The 22,414-nt window shown below is 43.2% G+C and overlaps 1 protein-coding gene across 2 annotated transcripts in view; it reads right to left on the reverse strand.

Annotated features, from left to right (window-relative positions):
• The window catches only part of CDK15 (cyclin dependent kinase 15), a 322,696-nt gene that overhangs the window by 24,147 nt on the left and 276,135 nt on the right, over nt 1-22,414 (reverse strand). For both annotated transcript variants that reach the window (XM_082261320.1, XM_082261321.1), the window contains one exon: nt 7,338-7,477. In XM_082261320.1, coding sequence (XP_082117446.1) covers nt 7,338-7,477 — 140 coding nt within the window. The remainder of the gene's footprint in view (nt 1-7,337; nt 7,478-22,414) is intronic.

The following is a 22,414-nucleotide window of genomic DNA, read 5'->3' on the forward strand; positions in this document are numbered from 1 at the left end:
CGAAGGGGGGCAGGTTAGGACACTACTGTTGGGGGGGTGGGGTGTCCACAGCCTTTGACTACTTCCTGTACCAAGTCCACAGCCGCTGACCACCTCCTGCGCCATGTCTGCAGCCTCTGATGACCTCTTGTACCATGTCCGCAGCCTCCGACCACCTCCTGTGCCATGTCCGCAGCCTCTGACTACCTCCTATACCATGTCCACAGCCTCTGACCACCTCCTGTACCATGTCCGTGCAGCCTCTGACCACCTCCTTTACCATGTCTGCATCCTCTGACCACCTCCTGTACCATGTCCGCAGCCTCTGACCACCTCCCATATCATGTCCGCAGCCACTAACCACCTCCCTTATCATGTCCACAGCCTCTAACCATCTCTTGTATCATGTCCACAGCCTCTGACTATCTCTTGTCTTTTATCTTGTCTGCCGTCTCTAAGGGGGTCTGGAGAGGAAGCAAGAGTGGGAGCGCTGCCGGGATGGGGGTCACGGGAGGAGTGAGACATGTGTGGACTGTGGAGAGGAGACTATAGGATAAAATCAGACCCGTCAAGCTGGAGCTGTCTGAATGAGCCTTCACAGTGCACCTGAGAGAAAGTCAGTGACAGCGTCACCAGGCCAGTCTGAGGGGGGCAGTCACTGATGTAAGTGAATACAATAATGTAACGGGGCACTTATATAAAGGTTTCCCACTTATAGCAGGAAGTATTAATTTTGGCAGCAAGTTTCGATTTGGTTTTAGTTAGTCTTTTGACTAAAATGCCATTTTAGTTTTAGTCGTTTTTTAGACTTTTGACTAAAATGCTATTTTAGTTTTAGTCATATGTTAGTCATCTGAATTGTTTTAGTTTTAGTCATATTTTATATTTTAGTCAACTAAAACCTCCAGTACATTTTAGTCTACTAAAATCTCATACATTTTAGTGAACTACAAGTCGAATAGGTTTAGGTAAATTGTAAAGCATTATTTAAACATTTCTTTAGGATTTCCAAACTATTTATATACTCCTGGAGTAAAAATCGAATATGGTATTATTTCTGGTATTTAGCCATTGTGATATATAACGTCTTTATAAATAAAACCAAGTTTCATAAACAAACAAAAATATTGCTTTTTGACAAACAGAAATGCAACTTTATAATACAAAACCCCCCCAAAAAACTGTAAACTCTATTGGCTGTAATGTCATGGCACATATTACCTGAATATATTACCAGCAATAAATATTAAGAAAAAATATCAGAAAAGCCTTTTTCTTAATTTTTTTCTTATGCTTATGCAGTAGTGCAATACATGTTTAAACTTTATTGTGCTATTATTACAGGCTCTGGATGGAATTGTGCTACCGATTTAGAAATGGCCAGCAGAGTTGTAGTAATTTTGATGTCAATTTTCAATTTAGTTTTAGTCTTTTGACTAAAATGTAATATTAGTTTTAGTCGTATTTTAGTCTTATGACTAAAATGCCATTTTAAATTTAGTCATATTTTAGTCAACTGAATTGTTTTAGTCTTATTTTAGTCGACTAAAATAGTGTTAATTTAGTCAACGAAAATATTTTAGTCTTTGAAATTAACATTGATAGCAGGGACCCCCTCTTACCTTAGTGTAATTACTCTACAGAAGGTGGTCTCTGGTCACCAGAGTCCCCCCTCCCCCCCCCCACATCAAAGTTCCTGACATTCCCCTCTACATTAGAGTCTGCAGGATTCCCCCATTACAGTGCAATGGGGAACTCTGCAGACCCTGGTGTAAAAGGGAACTCTGATGCAAAGGTCAATGCTGCAGACCCTGATGTAAGTGGGAACTCTGATGTAAAGAGGGACACAGTAGACTCTTGATATAAGGTGGTTTCTGGTCACCAGAGCCCTCACTTACATCAGAGTTCCCCTTAAATCATGATCTGCAGCATTCCCCTTTATGTCAGAGTTCCCTTGCACTGTAAGGGAGAATCCTGCAGACTCTGATATATGGGGGAACTCTGTGCTGGCTGGGTTATATTAATCTGACCTTCGTGTAAATGTAGAAATATGTTTTTTGACTTTTGTTTAACTTAAACACATTGCTAATAGCACTAGCTACATGTTTATCGTTTAAGTATTGATATTTGCACTGTTTAGCAATGAAAACGGCCATTTTAGGTACTTTTTTGCAGTGTCAGTAAAAATTGTGGCTTGGTCAGTAAATTTCATGATTTTTGCCAGTTAAAAATTGGTGCCGTTTGAAAATTTTGGCATCCTGTCAGTAAATTTCACTCAACAAAGCTGGGAAGACTATAATCGATTTATGTATGTATTTATTTATTTTATTCATGCATTGCAGAGAAATATGAATCTTTACCCCCCCCCCCCTTACCATGTCATGACTGAGTTGGTCTGAACCAAAGAAGAAACTCCTTTTATATGATGAGAGCTTGCCCTGTTCTGTTTTGTGTTTGTAGCCAGGTGCTGCTGCAGCCAGAGGAGAGGGATGGGCAGAAGATGCAGATGCCCTGGGTATTGTGGTATCAAATGAGGTGGGGGGGGGGCACCACAAAGAGATTGGAGGGGGATTTGAGTTGGGAGGGGGAATTTGGAGAGTGGCAGAGGATAAGTATTGTGCTAGGAGGGGAAATTTGGGAGGTGGTGTGCTAGGAATGGTGATTTGGGGAGATTTGTATTGGGGGATGGGGGAAAAAGATTTGTGCTAGGAGGGGGATTTGGGGTGGGGGGGTTGGGCTACAAGAGGTGATATGGTGGGGGGGGGGGGTTTCTGCCAGGAGGGGAAATTTTTTCGTGGGTGGGGAATTGTGCTAGAAGGGGGGGAAGAATTTGTGCTGGAGGGGGTTATTTGGAGTGGAGAGAGAGGATTTGTGCTTGGAGGGGAAATTTGAGGGGTAGAGGATTTGTACTAGGAGGGGTGAGCAACTAGTTTAAACTGATTTAAGCAGCCAATAGATGAGTCCGTTTTTTTCATTCAACCAGTGAGTAAAAAAAAAAAAAAAACTTGATTCCTCTATCCATCCCCGCTGTCAGAATACACTAATCGGTGGTGCCAACTATAGCCAATGGGGCTGACTGAATCAGGAACATCCAATAGGCTGCTTTTACAGAAGTTGATCAGTAGATCAACTTCTGTACAACCAGCCTGCCCATGCGGGGATGGAAATTCATTCAGACCCTGCTGAACCAGCCAAATTTCAAGCCATGTATGGCAGGCTTTTCCCAGAGCTAACACAGGGTATGGATTCCTCTGAAGCTCTATATGATTGGCAATCACAAGGCATTTAGCGATGTCCCGTGGGACAGGTGCAGTAAGTCACAAGCTGACCCACAACCGAAAGTACTGAATATGTGCATTTACTCTCAGCAGCCAAACAGAGCAGAACAAGAGTGAGGAAAGCTGATTTGTCCTGCTGGGGATAAGGGAGGTAAGTCACGCTTTTCCTTTGCCCTCCGTAGTAAGCACTTGAAACCTAATTTGAAGTTTCCACATACTGCTCTACATTCCAAATAGGTAAATATAACCACTATCTAACTATCCTAACAAAGACAAACAAGACTAACTTGTATAACCTAGGCCATTTAGTTTACTAAACAAGGAACCTCAATCCTCTAAAAACAAATTTTAATATTTTAGGAAAATTAGAGTAATGCTAAAATTAAACAGATTGCTTAGTTTAAAGGTGGATACCACCACCTCTGCCTTGCATAACATTGAAAATATAATATTACATAGAAGTCACAGAGATTAGTAGAATTTGTCATTTGAGACTAGAAGGAAGCATATGAAGTTTTTGAAATATTTTTGATCACAAAGATGTGCATTGGGGCAAACTAAAGTCTTCGAGTGCCTTCAGAAATGAAGTAGAGCCTTAAAGCTATTCCTTCGTTCATCTTGCAGACAGCATGTTTATTTAGGCATTAGAAGCGTAACTTTTCCAGATGGGTAAATGCCATGCTCCATTCAACAATGGTCCTGGCTAGTGAAAGGGCTGAAATCCTACACATTTATAGGACTACATGCACAGTAAGCTGACCTGCTTAGGATTTAAGAGATAACCCAAATAAAGAGTTGGCATGCCAGGAATTTATGGAGTAATTCTTCAAAAGGATTGTCAAGGGACTACTGGACATGTGATTAAGTCATTGCCATGTGTTCTGTGGGGTATTTTTTTCTCTTTTTTTTGTACCAGTATGATTATGAAGTAATGCTTTTGTTTCCTTTAAAAAAAACATGCAATTTACTTACAAGCGTGTTTTTCTTTACTTACAAGCCATGCTTCAATGTTGTAATCACTCACTCAGTAGGGGCTCTGGTGCTTTCAGGATTATAAAGTCTGTCTAAAGCTGGCCATAGACAAGTATTTTTTTTCCGCTCAGCTAGCAGAATGAACAAAAAAACAACAAAAAATACAGAGTCCTCCATCCTCACAAACAAAGTGGATTGAGGAATTCCTAAATTCACCCCCCATGGCATTTTATTCTCAAAGGGAGGGATACCTAGCACTGTCAGAATATATTGGTCTGCAACTGTAGCCAATTGAGCTGCAGTCTATTGATCAATGTTGATTGTTTGACAGAAGTTGGTCTGAAAATCACGGTAATGGTCTGTAAACCCACACATGCACTAACTGTAGGAAACTGTAGTCATGGGTATATTTTTTAATTAAAAGCCTCACAATGATTAGATATTGTGTGAAGGCTCCTGATGTATGTTGGCAATGATGGTAATATGGACACAAGACTGGTTTACCAAGGGCCATACATCTTTGTATGTGCTTAGAGGTGTCTATACTCATCAGATGACTTCTGCATTTAGAAAAAAATTAAGCACAGGAGCGTCACTGTGAATGAAGCCTGACTATGCACAACATGAATAATTACATTATTTTTAACGGTGCCAATTCACAACGGAGCATCTCTTGTTGAGCAAAAAAATACCTTAGCTTCCTTCAGGCAAAATTACAGTCCAGAAGCTCCAATAGCACCACCTGAAAAACATGCGTAATGCACGTTTTTTTGTATCTAACAACCACTTCCTCCTAATGACCAGCATTCCAATGGCTAAAACTAAAATGCTCAAGCCTGAAAACTCCTGAAATATGTGCAAATAAAAAAGGACGAAAAGCCCCAAAATCACATAAAAATGCGCAAGTTCATCTATGAATGCATGCTAAGATACACTTTGATGTTCCATAAGTAAAGTCTGTTTATCCCTATATTATGTTAAGCAGCTATATACACAGTGAAAAAAAAGGGTGAGTAGCGCAAAAAATATATAGTAAACAATAAATCAATATAAAGTGAAAAAAGTCTTCAATTAATAAATGCAGTCCTTGGTGGTAGGAGCAAAAGACTTATTTGAGAAAGTCCAAGGAATCGGAAAAGTGAAACCATATCCAATACCTGAAGTGAACATGTAGCTTCTAGCAGAGTGCTCAGAGGCCAGCCAATGTATCCCAGTGAAATGGACACTCACCAGAGATGATGGCTGCCATTACAACAGCATGCACGCCTGTTTGTATGTGTCTATCATTCAGTGAGGAATAAACCCAGTAAGCCCGTCCAGCGACACTCCTCATCAGGGTCAAGCTATGGTAAGTTAAGCTAACCAGGAGCCAAAAATGGTCCTCATAGTGTAGAAGTTTTAATATGGATGCATGTACACATAAAAATGAAAAAAGTAACAAAAAATCTTTACATAGGAAGTCGCTACTGGACTCAAACAGCGGCATGACATCAGCACTAGTATCTCCTCCGCAATGCGTTTCGTTTAATGGGAAGTTATCAAGGGCTCCTGTGTACTATATACACAGTTCAGACACATGCATCAGATTACTAACAAGGTAGTTTTTATGTTGCTTTTTTAGATATTGTTTTGGTGTTATAAGTGGCAGGTTAGAAAATCAGTAGGCCCTATAATGATTAGCTGTGTAATATAAAAGTATACAATTAAGTTCCTTACTATATCATTTTTAAAATAAGACAATGGATCTATTAGCATGTAATGTTTTCATTGTCAGCTGAAACCAAAACATCAGTGGTAGAACTACCAGGGTCACAAAGGTCACACTTGTGACCCAGCCTTGGTGTTCCGCCACCATGGGATGGCCCCAAGCAGTGTTGTGAACCATCAATTACTGTAGGGACAGTTTAAAAAAAACAGCCTGATTTTTGCTGTCTGTAGGAAAGGGAATCAGTCTGTGAATTTAGGGACTAGTAGTTGCAACTGGGCCGAGTGTCTGTGACATTCTCCCACAGCCCAGCGATAACATCCCCCTCTCCCCGCTTGGACAGGGGAGGAGAGAGGAATGCAACCAGTTCCTCCTTCTCCTCTCCACACCTGTTCCCTCCCTGTGTTTTCCAGGCCCACCCACACTCCTATCCCTGGTGTGCAGCTGTATCTGACAGAAAGGAAATGTGTGGGTGAGAAATATGAATGAGGCTCCGGCCTGAGCCACCAGATATCAGTCTAGGTCCTCAGGTGAGTGAGCACTGCAGTACACTGTGATCATTAAACTGTTCCCATCTCCCTCACTTCTTCCCCCCATCTGTCTACCCCCCCCCCCCCCTCTGTTCTTCCAAGAAATTCACAAACTTGCTCAGTTACAGTTAGCACTTAGGCACCCATACATTGATAATTTCTTTTTTAGTTCACCGATCTGGTTGAACGAAAAAATAAATATGATCAAATTCACCCATCTACACATTCAAGGTGGATAGGGAATTCCTCCCACTGAATTCTACCACTGAGACAGTGGTAGAACTTGAGACCAGGCCCGGACATCCTGACGCCATGGGGTTTCCTAGCCTCCTTTGGCTGTCCAGCCCCTGCTATTGATAGCATCTCTGTCTCCATGGCAGCAGCAGAAGCACATTTGGACCCAGTGCCAGTTACATTATGGGGCTGATGGGCACATGTACTAGAGGGCTGGCATTATTGGTTGTAGACAGCTGAGCTCCCGGCAGGTCACCTAGCTGTAGTGACGCTGCAAAGCCTTCTCTGTTGACATACCGATCAGGATGCAATTCGGGCGATGCTCCATAATCCGGGAAACTCTGTACACAGCACACTCCTGAACCCTGCACTCTACGTAGTGCACTCCTTAACCCTCCACTCTATAATAGCACACTCCTGAACTCTGGTCTCCTCACACTCCTGTACTCTGCATTCCTGAACTCCTGGTATGGAACAATGCCCCATTGTTGGTGCAATTTGGCCACAGCCACCATTTGATAGGGCAGGATACCACAACCCCCTATAACCCCATCCCACACCCCCCCTCAGGGGAAGGGGGGGGGTCAGTTCCTGCACCATTTCTCTGAGAAAAAGAACCCTGCTATGAACTAAACATACCATCAGATAGCTGGTACAGCTGACAAGGCAAAGTACTGAAGAATTTATGAAGCAGTGCATCCTCAGCAGAGATCCTTTCTCGAGGGCAACCTTTCAACATCTTGCATGCAAGATCTTCAGCTCCCATAGTTCTACTCAATCTGAAAAACACAGAAATTCATGTCCATCAAAAGAAACAGATGTTATGTATCATGCATTACACATTTTTCCCCAAAATTTGTAAATGCTACCTCACAATACCATCTGTCCATAACCAACCAAGCACATGATCCTTCTACCGAGAATAATTTTCTAACACATAAACTGCATGGATCAAACTGCACTTAAAGAGTCTCAAACTAATGCCAGCTGTGAGTTTAGCTTTCAGCTCAGTGTTTATGTGTGTAATGGACCATGCATAATTTATTTTTTATACTTGTCTTCATTAATTAATATAGTAGATGAAAAAACATGTTTTTCTTCTAATTAAACTTGTCACGCTTTAGAAAAAAAATGAATGTACGTTTTCACAACTTCGGATGCAATAAATAGACAAGTCAATATTTATACACTGAAACACAGATAGCAAGATTTTTGCTGTAATGCAGTCTCAAAAAAAACTGGGGTAATAACATTAGAGCATGGTGCATTATATATGTACTGAAATAATTTGTGTTGAAGCATGGTAAATTGTTAGTAAGTTGGGGCTTACAGTGTTCAGCTTTTATTCAGTTAGTTAAAACCTGGATCCAAAAGGAAAAAAACATTTTTCTTTAACTGTTTGAAAAGTGTTAGTTAGAATTAGGTTGAAATTTGCTGGTCACTTCTGTAAAGTACATCTAGATCTACTAGTCCATCTAACACTTTCTTCTCACAGGTTGAAAGTGTTACTGTCCAAGGGTAGGTGCATTGCTCTTCCAAATGTAGCAATATTTTCAGGCATTGGGCCTGATATGGTTCTGCCATCGTTACCGGTAACACTTCCAACACATTTAAGTTGAAAACCCAAGTGTGAGAACTGAGACAATGACCATTCTGGCATCTTTGGTTTGTTATGTCTATTTTTGTAATAGGGATGGGAGAAGGGAACGAATGGGTCACCCTTCTGGCCCAACCAGGCCCAACCGGGACACTGTACAATAAAATGCCTGTCAGCGATGTCCTGACGCCAGCTAAATGCAGGCCAACGCTCCCCGGGGGCCTGAAGATTCCGTTCCGCTGAACTGTGCTGAAACCTCAGATTAACTCAGAAGATCCAGGACTGTAAGACATTTGACTCCTGATATTTTGTTTAGCTCAAAAGTCCAGTGAACAGCTCCCTCCAGCCCTTCACTGACTAAGGTAGCTCCTTGTAACTGCTTGTGCTGCTGCAACTCTCAACACTGTACACTTAGCTCTTCAGGGCCGAACCGCTGGCACCCCCTCTACACTTTAGGGTCCTCTTCACTAGGCAACCCCTCTAACACTTCAGGGTCCTCTTCACTAGGCACCCCCTTTAACACTAGCTGGCTCCTGGGATCCTCACGGGAGTGGTACACCTCAGGCAGACCCCCAGGGGGCAATTCACAGCACTCACAAACTCGGCATGCCCTCCTGGAACTGAACCCCCCCATCTCCACTTGTCCACAGCACAGCGGATCCCCTCTGCAGCCCAACTCAGCTCTCCCTCTGGACTCTCAGGCAGCCACCCGAGACACCCGATCCTTCTGACAGGAGGAGAGACAGTCGCACCCTCCCTCCTGGGACTCTGCTTCCCACCAAAGACGACTCGTCATTTGTGTTCCCCTCAAACTTATACCCACTCCCAGAATCCTCTGCTGCCTTCTGGGGTAGATACAGTCCTGAATGAGCCACTGATTGGGGTTCCTCCACTGCCCAATGAGAATCCTCTCATGGAGCCAGTGGGGAGACTCCCCTCCCAGCAGTCACACCTGGGAGACATGACAGCCCAGCTGAAAATCATGGCCCTGCTGTTAGGCAGCCAAGGCCAATTTTGCTTTTACCTAGCACCTACCTTGTAGGGTGCTACACAAAGATACAGTGGACAAGTGAGTGTAGATACCCTAAGACAAGAAATGTTTAACTGGCCGATTTACTAGGTGAAAAGAAAGGAAAATAATTCCTTAAAAAAAAAAAACAGAATAGCCACCACATCTAAGGATCAATAAGCTGCAATATATTACATGTTTGTTCTGAGCACTGGTTTACACCATGAATCACACAGGAACCTGCTGTGCATTCCTGTGTGATTCACATGCGATCCAGGTGCAGTGAGATTTCAGTCTATTCATTTGAATGCAATGAAATCGCGCTGGACAGCACCAACAGTAGCACATGCACTAATTTAAAAAACACACAGCGACCAGATTGCAAGATACTACTGTACCATGTAATCCACTGCAGACAAATGCACTGCGTTTGCAAACTGTATTTGGGGTGGCATCAGATTAACACTGACACCTGCTGCAGATTATAAATGCAGTGTTGGTTTTTTGAATGCGGTACATGAGACGTGCACAGAAGGCGGTTTTCCTGCACCAAATTCTGGTGTGAACTGATCCTGAGTCGTGTTGTTAACACCAGAAAGGCTAAAATCTGAAGCAGGGCAGAGCATAAACATTGCAGTCAATTTCCAGTTCTATGGAAATACATGACAGTTTTCTCCATGATATAATTAGCCCTAATGAAATGTATTCTCTACATCTGCTTGACTTTGGTTTCTGATTGTCAAGTTTACTTGATAATACTTCGCTACAAGGGTGCAGAATCATAATAATTAGAATAAAATGAAATGGTATAAGCGTACATATTCAAATGTTTCTTTTTAACATCATTTGCAATAGGTCTATTACAGCTTCATTTGAGTGGCACACCTCTAGCTGCGTGAAATGCAATTTTATCAATAGCCCATGTTATAAGATAAACCCAGATCTAAGCTTATCAAGAGCTAGCCTGCTATGTGTGACTAATTAATTGAAAGAATCCATTCAGCGTGACTTCTATAAGAAGCTAAGAAGACTTATCTTGTTAGTGTAACAAATGCTACAATGCTAAAAGATGGCCATAGGCATTGGAGGATGGCTGGATTATAACTGCACTTTTTGTTTAAAGATTGGTGAATAAACATACACACTTGGGTTACCCAAGCATACATGAGTGCAGCTACGCAAGCAGGAGGGGATTTTGACCAGATATCTCAAGTGCTGGTTTATCCATTACTTGATTGATATACCACCCTATAGGTGCCTTCCAAACTGATATTCAACAACATATGTCAGCAGCACTCCGAAAAGCTCAGGAAAGAAGTTTGATTTATCATATGTACACAGTAATGTTTTAGTGCTGCTGCAAGGGTCTCTTCATCAGGCAAGAGGCAAACTGATAGTGTGTAGCTGTAAGGTATATTTTGGAGTGCTTTATGTGACATCACAGTGATTGTGATCCAGCTCCCTTGTCAGATTACACAGCTGGATCCTTAACCTCTACTGCAGCCACAGCCCAGCTTGGTCATGGAAATGTGCAAGGATCACACCCAGGCTTCTAACTAGACAATACTGGAGTAACAGCACTATAATGTTATCATCCCTCTACTTTTTGTGCTCTTACCTCCACTACAAGTTCACTGCAGCAGAGCCAGATAGACTTTCAGTGCTGGCCGTTCCTTACTTACAGCTAGTTACTCTAGCTGTGTTGAGATCTACATTTTATTGTACTAACTGCATTCTTTGATCTTTATAATAATAATACATTTTCTTTATTTATTGAAACTCCAGAATCAGTTACAGGACACTCTGGGGAGTCAACAGTTGTGTAGGTAGCATAAAAGTCAATGGAAACATCAATATAGTTTAAATAGGGAACCGTTCTGAACAGGACTGTAAGGTCTGCAAAAGGTGGTGACAGATTCAGAAGTATTATTTTAATTTTTAAAAAGAAACGGTGAAGGTATAAGGTACGTAAAATGTTGCAAATAGGAGCACTAAGGTAAAAAGGAAGAAGCAAGAGTCTAAAGAAAGGGATGAAGAAAAGTACAAGGGGAGAAAAGAAGGGGTAGGAAAAGGTGTGGATATCCCACCCCGGGGTGCTCTGCGCAGGAAAGAAGATTGTTTCCAGAACAACTCAGTAGTAGTAGTTGTGCATGATGGAAACATTTTGTTTCGTTTTAGATTCATTTGTTAAGTAAATAATTTAGTTTAATCATGTTCGTTATGTTAGGATTCATTTTTGGAATTCATTTTGTATATTCGGATTCATTTCGTAAATTTTTTGTTCAATATCTATTTATATTTTCTGAGTTATTTTGGAAGATTGGCTATATTAATTTTAACATGTTAATTTGATATTTTGGGAGATTACTTATGCACTCTGAGTCATCCCTGTTAGTCCAACCAACAAAGAGAAATGGAATGAGCTGGATGGACGATATCGACCGGAGTTGTATGCATCTGAAAGTAACGAATGGAAAGAAATTAATTTTGCATTAATTCGTTGTGATTTTGAGATTCTGATGGATCCACCTCTATCCAACCCAAACACAATAAGTAGGATCATCGTATTTCACTTATACCTTACTGTATTTTTTGCAATATGTTTCCATTTCAGATGTAGCGCATTTTTAAAATAATGAAAAATAATAATGCAAAATAAAAATAAAATGGATCTGAATCAATTTTGATCATTTGTTATGTTGTCATGTTATTTCAGATGCTTCAAACATTTACAAAAATCATATAATTTTACCCAAATGAATACAAATTAATTCTTCTTTTCTCTTATTTTGGATTCTTTGAAATTTGTTACTATTGTGAATTGGAGATTTGGATACATCCGAATCTCGGAATAAAAAAAAAATTCCGAATTTTGATTCATAATGAAACAAATTGCACATGTCTAGTAGTACGTGGACCAAACAGCAGAGGTTGTCACAAAAAATGGAATGTTTGTAAGGTAAAGGCCAAAACCTCGGATACCTAACTCTGGACCCAAAGGAAAAGAATGCTGGACTTACATAGTATGTCCTAATCAAGGACTAAACAGTAAACAGCTGAGGGTAAAGGAGAGCACTAATAACCCTTCACTTTAAAGAAAGGGATATCCATAACAAGCAGCTCTCCTGATAGTAATCTAAAGGGAGGGGGGGGGGCAATGATATGGAGGGCAACCAAACAACCACCATAGGGAAAAAACAAATGGTAGAAAACATGAGCCAACAACAGAAGTTGTCACCAAAGCATAATTGTTTGTAAGGTAAAGGGCCAAAGCCTCGGATGCCTAACCCTTGACCTCAGGGAAAAGAATGCTGGACTTACAAAGTATGTCCCAATAAAGGACCAAGCAGTAAACAGCTGAGGGTAAAGGAGAGCACTAATAACCCTTGACTTTAGGGAAAAGAATATCCATAATATAGCAGCTCTCCTGATAGTAATCTAAAGAGAGAGAGGGAGGGAAATCTTTGAGGGGAAATAGGGAAGATAGAGTACCACATACGCCCATTAAAAAAGGGGTCAAAGATCTACATGTCGAAATAAAATAGAAACCCAAATGAGGATATACTGTAACATAATAGACATACGGGAACCTTAGGATGAAAGGAGTAGACAAAGACACCTTTTATTTTACACCAAGTACAGATGTGTGATAGTCGCAATAGGACCTGTTTGATTATATATGTGAATGATTAGCCTGATATAGAGAAGAAAGGGGATCTTTCTTTTAAAAAATATGTCCCAAAAGAACTTTTGGACATTGTTTTCCACTGGGGTACTTCTGTCCCATCAGCAGATCTCCTGCATTGAAATGGGCAAGAACCAGGAGGTCTAGGGCATGTCACTGTTAAGTGTGTGACCAAAGTGATGTCTTCCCTCAAACAACAAGTGAATAAGACCTTCTTTAAGCGTATTCCTTATTCCCTGGACACATAGCCAAAGATTCCTATGCATATAGAGAGACATTACTGCAAACTGTCACACCAACTTAGATGCCTCTAGGAGGCCATCATAACTGAAAATTGTGATTGGCATCTTAACTGAAGAGAAAAAAACATCCATAAAATATTTTTTTTTGTTTTTTTTTTTTTCATTTCAAAGTACTGAGGTTGTTGATAGAATAGAAAAACAATGTTCAACCTCCTATGACACTAGCAAAAAATTGAAGTATGACCGACAGTAAGGGGTGGGGTTAGATAGAGGCTGGCTTTTTTTTCTGTTTGCCAGTGTCCACCTTCTAAAGGCAGCTGCCTTCAGATGGCTGCTGCTATGTTTTTGTTTCCCTCAAAAAACAATAAAGAGAAGTTTTATTTTAACAAATGCCGTGGGTTTTAATTTTTTTCTATTCTGTCTTAATATAAAGGTAAAGGAAACTGGGCACAGGTTGGCGTGCACTGGAGAGGGCACCAGGGCCGGTGGGAAGGTAAGAGTTGCACTGGCATACTACAACTCCAGAAGGTTGGGGGGTAGAAAAGACACACTATATCCCACATCTCTTCTTTACTTAAGGTAATATTGAGGAGGGAATGTAGAAAGGTTTGGTGTAGTTCTTCACTCTAAGAGAAGAGGTAGACAGCCTGAGCAAATGTGTGGCAGACTTCACACTAAGCTTTAAAAGTTGAAAAGTTTAGGCAGCCCATACCTAAGTCAATTTTTTTTTCTTTTAACCAGCGGGTTGAACAAAAAATACTGCATTGCTTCCCTCATCCATACATTTAAAGTGGATGAGGAAATCCTCCTTGCTGCCGAGCTTTTGTATTCTGACAGCAAGGACTGTTGAACCAGCTGAATTTCTAACCACGTTTGGCTGGCTTAAAATAGTTATAAACCATACTCATGAAAAGAAAAAAAAAATCAATAAAGAAAAGTAAGCCTGTATTTATAAGTTGCTTTTAAAAAATCCCTTTACTGCTTTCCCTGGGTTCATTAGTGCAGGCAGCGTGATCACTGTAGAAGCTACATCAAAGCACGGACCTGCTGGTGGACGTTTCCAGTGTTGGGGGTATTAGACCATGACAGGAAGTGACGGTGCCACCAAGCTTCTCTGTTTCCACAGTAATGGAACACCATCTGTCCTGGCAGCATAAACAGGGGGTAGCACAGCTGTGTACTGACTATGGAAGATACAGGCATGCTGTGCTCTTGCAGGATCAACCAGGTAAAACAGAACATCGGAAGGCAGAAATTTAATAATGACTTGACAGATTACATTTGAACAAATTAAAGGTTTACAAACAGGGTTCACATATGAGCAGCTGTGGTTCCCAGCATGGGATCCAGGGTGTCTTTGTTCACCAGTTTAGGTGCAGATCAGGTCCACATTTTTCGCACTTCAACCAGACCCAAAGATGCACAGGACCCTTTTGGAATGTGGAACGTAGCTGCCCCGGACCTGTGTGAACCAGCTTCATTGAGAGCCGGGCACACTCGCATGTCTTGCGAATTGGTTGCGGTAAACCCGCATACAATTCGCACGTATGTGAACCCAGCCTAACTGATAAATGTATCTATTTCTCTGCCATCTTCTCCTTCAAGCATGCTCCTTGCACTGCACCACACCTAATTGGTCTTTTGTATGCTTTTCCACTCTCTAAGGGCCCTTTCACACGGGCGTTCCGCATGTCCGTATATCATCCTATTTTTTTGCGGATCATATACGGACATAATGCATGTCAATGGCATTGCAGATGTCAGCGGATAACCATCCGCTGACATCCGATTTTCGTCCTTTCAGTTCTGTTCCATTTTTTGGAACGGAACAGAACCCTATTTTTGTTCCGTTTAAAAAACGTAACGGATGCAAAATCGGATGTCAGCGGTGTCATCCGCTGACATCCACACTGCCCATAGACATACATTATGTCCGTATATCATCTGCAAACGTATGGGATGATATGTGGACATACGGAGCAGATGACACAAGTGTCATCCGCTCCGTGAAAAAAAAAAAAGCACCGGAGTGGAACAAAAAAACCGAACGGCCGTGTGAAAGAGGCCTAAACTTGTCTGTCCATACAGTACTGTGAAATTGACTGCAAGAGGCTGCTATCAAATAAAATTCAGGTACTTAGACTGCTTTTTGAATGTAAAAATGACATTTAACTGATATATTCATTATTACAGAGCTGTTTTAGTTTATGTTTTTTTTATTTCGGTCTGGACTTCTTTTGTAATTACAGTGTACAAGGGAAGACAGAGAAATAAGCCTTTACTGTATACACAGTAGCTTGTATACTGGCAAGTTATACTGAAGCAAAAAAAAAAAAAAAGTATTTGGATAAAATAAATTCTTATTTGACTACTAAAATTTCACACCAAAGCCCAAGATTTCCTGACGTGCATCTCTTTTTACTGATTAATGCTCTATCACAAATCAAACTCAAATACAGCACAAATACAATAATTAAAAGCTGCAAAAGAGCAAAGCTTAATCACAACACCTAAAATTGACAACTTTAGAATATTCTGCGAAGTTGTTTGCAATAAAGCCAACAGCTAGGAAACAGCTTTTCCCAAAGCAGATTTCGTATATCTAACAGATAAAACAACACCTCTTAGTTTGTGCCTAACAGTGAACATAACGACGCATCATCAAGTAACTTACATCATTGGAGGAAACAGAACAGCCACCTGCTGATTTGGAAGTTCTCAGAGAATAGACGGGTGTCTTGACTTCTTTGACATATACGTTAGAAAGAGAAAATCCTTTATTGGTTAAACACTGTTCGGAAAGGAAAAGGAAACTTGCCTACTTTTTTTTTTTTACTGATGACTGTGGCATTTTTTATTTTTTTAGTATTTTAGGCAAAATTGAAAAATGGTAAAGCTAAATTAGATGGCTAGTTTGAATGCAGTAAAAGTAGGCAAACACTGTTTAGATTTCAATGCCAATATTTAAAAAACTCCCTTTATCGGCTTGCATTAAAGGTCACTGTATTCACAGTACAGGATATGAAAAAAATCTGCATCTGTCCCCTGCCTCCTCTACACAGAGAACTGAGTGATTAAAGACCACTGATCGTTCAGTTCTCGGTCTTCAGTGGCAGAGAGTGACTATCAGTCTATCAGCGCTCACTGGAGTGACAGGTGCAATCAGGTGATTGTGTTTACTGCACATTTTCTTCAGCAAAAGGATCACTTGAGTTACACGTGCCTATGAAGCAAGCAGAAGAACGGAAATATTTGTCATTGTCATTTGGAGGGAAAAGGGACCTCACTTGGAATCTGCTATATGGTAATTTATTTTATATACATCATTTATTTCCTCATTTTGATATACTTCCTTTAGAGCATTTAAAGCCCAAATATAGTCAAAACTTTTTTTTTTTTTTTTGAAATGGGAAAAGAATAGAATCCTTGTTACGGCTATTTTGGCGGAAAAAGGGGAACCTATTTAATATTAGGTGGGTGGTCATGTTATGGTGGGTGGAAATAATGTTATGACTGATTGGCGTAAAATAATTAATGGCCACCAGGCACCGCTCTCCTCCAACTTGGACGGAGTTGTCTCCAGTTCCTCTGCTACTCACAAGAGTTTAAGCATCCCTCATAGACTTAAACTCTCCCCCCCCCCCCAAAAAAAAAGGAAAAATTCCCTATCAGATACTTTCCGTAATTTTCCTTTCCTGATGGTCTCCATGGCAGCCTACGTGTGGGTTAACCCCGCCTCCTCTCCAATGGTATAGGACCCCCCTCCCATAAATTTCAGCCCACAGGTACAGCCAGTGTTCCATATCTTACCCGAATCCAAGACCAGAGGGTGGGAACTCCGGCTGCCATGGAGACCATCAGGAAAAGAAAATTACGGTAAGTATCTGATAGGGAATTTTCCGTTTTCCTGACAGTCTCCATGGCAGCCTACGTGTGGAAAATAACTAGCCCAAACCACACAGGTGGGAATGCTTAAACAAAGAAAATTTTAATTCAAATTATTAGCAGACAAGAAAGTCAGGCTAAAGTTAACTGAGGACAAGGAGGCTGGCTCCACACAGTAATGGGTCATAAAGGTGTTAACAGATGACCAGGAAGCTGCTCTACAGATCACTTCTGGAGCCACGTGATGTGAAGCCGCCCAGGACATCGAGATACCTCTCGTCGAATGGGCTGTCACCACCTCTGGAGGAGCAAAACCCTCTACTCTGTAGGCCTGCTGTATAGCCGCCACAATCCAGGCTGCAATGGACCTCGACGAGGCCCGCTTTCCTCTGTTCCTACCCAAAAAGAGGATGAAGAGGTTGTCCGACTGCCTGAGAGGAGCTGTCGCCTCGAGGTAGTCCCTCAAGGTTTTACCCACATCCAGGGGATGAGGTTCAGAATCATCAAAAGACCAAAAGGTAGGGAGAACGATCTCCTGGTTCTCTTGAAAAATTGAAGTGACTTTTGGATTTGAATTGAGCATCGGAATAAGAACTACCCGATCCGGGAAGAACGTAAGGAATGTTTTTTTTGTGTCCAAGGGAACTGAACTCGGAGACTCTTTTGGCCGAATTGATAGCCACCAAGAAGACTGTTTTAATGGTAAGATCCTTGAAAGAGGTGGAGTCTACTGGACCAGCTCTTGACAGAACATTAAGGACGAGAAGAAGGTCCCATTTTGGAAATCTCGGCTTCCTCTGTGGTCTGGGTCTGACTGCTCCTTTGAAGAATTGTTGGACAAGCGGATGTTTGGCCCAAGGAACACCAGAGAAAGCAGGCAAGGCCAATATTTGGACCCTGAGAGTGCCTACTGAAAGGGCCATTTCCAGACCAGATTGAAGAAACTTCAGAACTTTCTGTACTGCGAGCTCTGAGGATCTCCCCTCTGGGTATGTGAATTCTACGAATCTGGCCCAAACTCTGCAGTAAACTTTATTTGTGCTTGGTCTTCTAGAATTCATCAAGGTGGGGATGAACCCGGCAGGGCATCCAAGGGATTCCAGCCTCTCCCTCTCAAGAACTAGACCGTCAATCTGAGCAGTGCAGGGCAGGGGTGTAGTGTCTTTCCCTGTGAAAGAAGGTCCGGTCTGAGGGGAAGGGGAATCAGGCTCCGATAGCTGAGCTGCAGGAGAAGTGGAAACCATGGCCTGTTTGGCCAGTATAGAGCCACCATGTCAATCTCCACATCTTCTGTTGGAGTCTTTGCAGAAACTTGAGAATGATGGGAATCGGGGGAAAACATATGCCCTGCTGAACTCCCATTTGTCGGTCAGAGCATTTGTCCCGCAAGCTTGGTGAAATCTGCCATGTGTGAAATACTTCTTCAACTTGTGCTTGCAAGGCGACGCAAGCAGGTCGACTTCGGGAGAAACCCCTAGCGACAGAATCCATTTGAATGTGTCTGTGTGGAGGGACCACTCGTTGTGATTCAACTGGACTCTAGAGAGAAAATCCGCCTGGACGTTCTGTGACCCAAGAATGTAGACTGCCGAGATATTGGCCAGATGGGCCTGTGCCCATGTCATGATTGGGTCTTACGTTTGCAAAAGGAGAAGTCTCCGGGTCCCGCCCTGTCTTTTCACGTAGGCCACTGCCGTGGTATTGTCCATTCTGAGTAGCACGGATTTCCGTTCTACCAGATGGCGGAAGGCTCAAAGAGCCAGAAAGGCTGCACAGAGCTCCAGAATATTGGAGACAGGGGTGTGGGTTTGTGGAGACCACCTCCCTTGAACCACTTCTGCCATGCAATGGGCTCCCCAACCAGAATTGCTGGCGTCCGTCGTGATGATGGTCCAGGAGACGGGAACTAAGGAATGGCAGTTGAGCAGGTTCTTGTGCTGAAGCCACCATAGAAGGCTGATCCTCATGTTGTGAGAAATATAGACATGCTTCTCGTGTTCCTCTGGATTCCCCCAAAGAAGGAAGCCTCTTTGAAAAGGTCGCATACGCCATAGAGCCCACTTGACCATGGGAGTTGTCGAGACCATAGTGCCAATGATCTTGAGGCACTGAGAGGCTCTCAGAAAGGAGGAGGAGAGAGCTGGAAAAATCCTTTCTTGTACTACCGGAATTTTCTCCAGATATAAGGAAATTGTACCCCGGGCGGTGTCGAACTGAGCCCTTAGATAGACTAGGTGTTGAGTAGGTTCTAGGTGGCTCTTCTGCAGGTTTAACAACCAGCCAAACTCCGTGAGGGTTGCAATGTCCTGATCCCTGTGGGTTAATAGCTGGTCTCTGTCCTGAGACAACAGAAGAAGGTCGTCGAGGTAGTGATGTAGACGTAAACTTCTTGTCCTTATAAGAGCTACTACAGCCAGGAGGACCTTGGAAAACACCCTCGGGGATGTGGACAGACCGAAAGGGAGGCAGTTAATTTGGAAGTGCCAATGCTCGATCGCGAAGCGGAGATATTTGTGGAAGTTCACTGTCACAGGCACATGGAAGTATGCGTCCTTGAGGTGTATTGAGGATAGCCAGTCGCTTGGAAGCACCGCCTTCTGAATGGTAGATAAAGTCTCCATCTTGAACCTCTCATTTTTTATAAACTTGTTTAGATAAGTGAGGTCTATGGCGGGCCTCCAGGATCCATTCTTCTTCTGCACTAGAAAGAGGGGTGAATATACGCCCTGAAACCGTTCTTGATCGGGCACCAGAACTACTGCGCCTTGAGACACCAAAGTGTTTACATAATCGAGCAACACTTCTCTTTTCTCCCCTGGACAAGGCAAGCGAGTGGGGATAAACCTGGGAATGGGATCTGCCAAGAAAGTCCACATGTGGCCTGTGGACACTGCCTTGATGGTCAAAAAGTCTGAGATTGAGGCCGCCCAGACACGCTGAAAGTGAAGCAGGCGTGCCCCCACCCGACACGTCTGAGCGGGCCCAATCTCAAAAAGACTGAGGCTTCCTGCCCAGAAGGAGCTGGGTTTCTAGCTGATCTGAGGACAACTAACCCCCTCTCCAATTTCTCCGAAAGTTCCGACCTGGCTTATAAGAGCGGGCATCTCTTGAGCGCTCCGAATATTGTTTTCTTGGTTGAGACTTCTTTTGTCCAAAGAGGTGCTTATCTTGAGGAAAGAAGCCTGATTTTCCTCCAGTAGCTCATGCTATGGCGCTATCCAACTTGTTCCCAAAAAAGGAAGAGCCTTCAAAAGGGATCTTGCACCAGGCTTGTATGGAAGCTGGATCAGCCAGCCAGGGTGCAACCATAGGGCCCGTTTAGCTGTAACAGAGGATAGCATTTCCCTGGACAGGCGACAAAGGACATCAATAGAAGCTTCTCCAAGAAAAACTGAAGCCAGTTTAAGCTCTTGAATGGGGGAGCTTTCGACTACCTCATCTGAGATACTCCCCAGCTTAGTCTTCATGTCGGATACCCAGGCTTCCATGGCCTTGGACATAGCTGCCAGGGCCAAAACAGGTTTGCAGGCTGCACCAGCCGTAACATAAATTCTCTTCAAATCTAGATCTATCTTCCAGTCTAGGAGATCCTTGAAGGAAACTGCATCATCCAATGGCAGAGTAACATGCTTCGCCAGTCTTCAAACTGCGGCATCAACCAGAGGAGCTGACTTCAGATGACTGACATCCTCCAACTTAAAAGGATAGAGTTTTGCCAGTTTGAAAGATAGAGAGGATCTGCTGTCCCCTTTACTCCACTCATCTGTTATGACATCCTTTAACTCTGTGAGGAATGGGAAGTTCAGACGCTCTTTTCTCAAGTGCTTGAAAAGTTTCCACTGCTTCGTCTGCGGAGTCACGGGATCTTAACATTTCAGAGCTTCTTTAATAGCTCTAATAAGAGGGGAAACAAGGGCGAAATCAAAGCCCCCTACTACACCATCCTCTTCCGAGTCACTCTCCGAAGACCTCCCAGAAGCAAAGCTCAGCTAAGAGGGGCCTTGATCTTCAGGGGCCTCAATGGGAGAGCTGGTTGCAGCAAGACCATTAGCGGGACTAGTGCCCCATTCTTTCAGGGATTATTGTACTACCCGCTTCATCAGGGATTCCAACCTCTGGTCTTCAGTCTCCCTTTTACTGACTGTGCAAGCAAAACAAGGCTCACAAAGGGACTTGTCCTCCAGGACATGTGCCTCACAACCCCAACAGGCTCTCTGGGCCGTATGGCTACTGTGGCAGTGTGTGCGGTGTCTGGAGGAGGAACTTGAGCATCTCCTCTGAAGCCTGCTCCCTGTCGGAGCTGGGGAGAAAGAGAAATCCAGGGAGACACAGGATTTAGCCGTGAACCATGAGCCAGCATCCTCTCCCCTCTCCCCCCCCCCCCCCCGAATGCACCAGCATCCACCTGTTGTGAGAGGGCTGGCCACAAGAGGGCGGTGACGCAGTGTCCATGCTTCAGGCAAAACCACAACTGGCAAGGAAGAACACAGGGGTCAGGGATAAGGCAGCACAGTGAGCATTCTAGCGTCCCCCCATCTCCCCACCACACACCGCCACCAACATCATCCAACACCCAGCATACCAGTCCCCACATACCTGGATCTCTTCAGGCAGAGACACATGGAATCTCCAAGAGTACTGGGGTTGACAGCTGTTTAAAGTTTTCGCCGGGATGATGTCAGCGGTGACCTGGCCGCGATCGCAACTGCGCATGCGCGGACCAGGCCTCGATCCTGATTGCGGCGTACTGCAAATGTGCGATCTGGGAACAAGCGCCCTCCCCTTACTGCGCAGGCGCCCACCGGACCGAGCGGTGGAGAAGCAGGAAGGAGGTGACTGGAACGCAGGGAGCGTCCCAGCAGCCATTGGCTATATACCACTAGCACCAGGGAAGTAAGAAAGAGACAAACAAATAAAACGGACATACTGCCATGGAGATCATAGCCAGAAGTCTTCAGACCCTGCCAGGATGCTGCCAGGCAATCGGAGCACCGCACAGAGCCAGGGGCATTTTAAAGTGCCACTCACCCACCGCTGGCTGGGCCCTGGGCACACAGACACCGCTGATCATATCCTGAGGTAAGCCGGCCATCCTTAATAAAAGTAATCTATTAGGGTCCTTGGAGGAGGACAAAAAAGGAACACTGGCTGTACCTGTGAGCTGAAATTTATGGGAGGGGGGTCCTATACCATTGGAGAGGAGGCAGGGTTAACCCACGCGTAGGCTGCCATGCAGACTGTCAGGAAAATTAAGTCAGCAGCTACAAAAACTGTTGCTGCTGACTTTTAACAAAAGGA

Source organism: Pelophylax lessonae, assembly GCF_965119305.1.
Source record: "Pelophylax lessonae genome assembly, chromosome: 6".
NCBI lineage: Eukaryota > Metazoa > Chordata > Amphibia > Anura > Ranidae > Pelophylax > Pelophylax lessonae.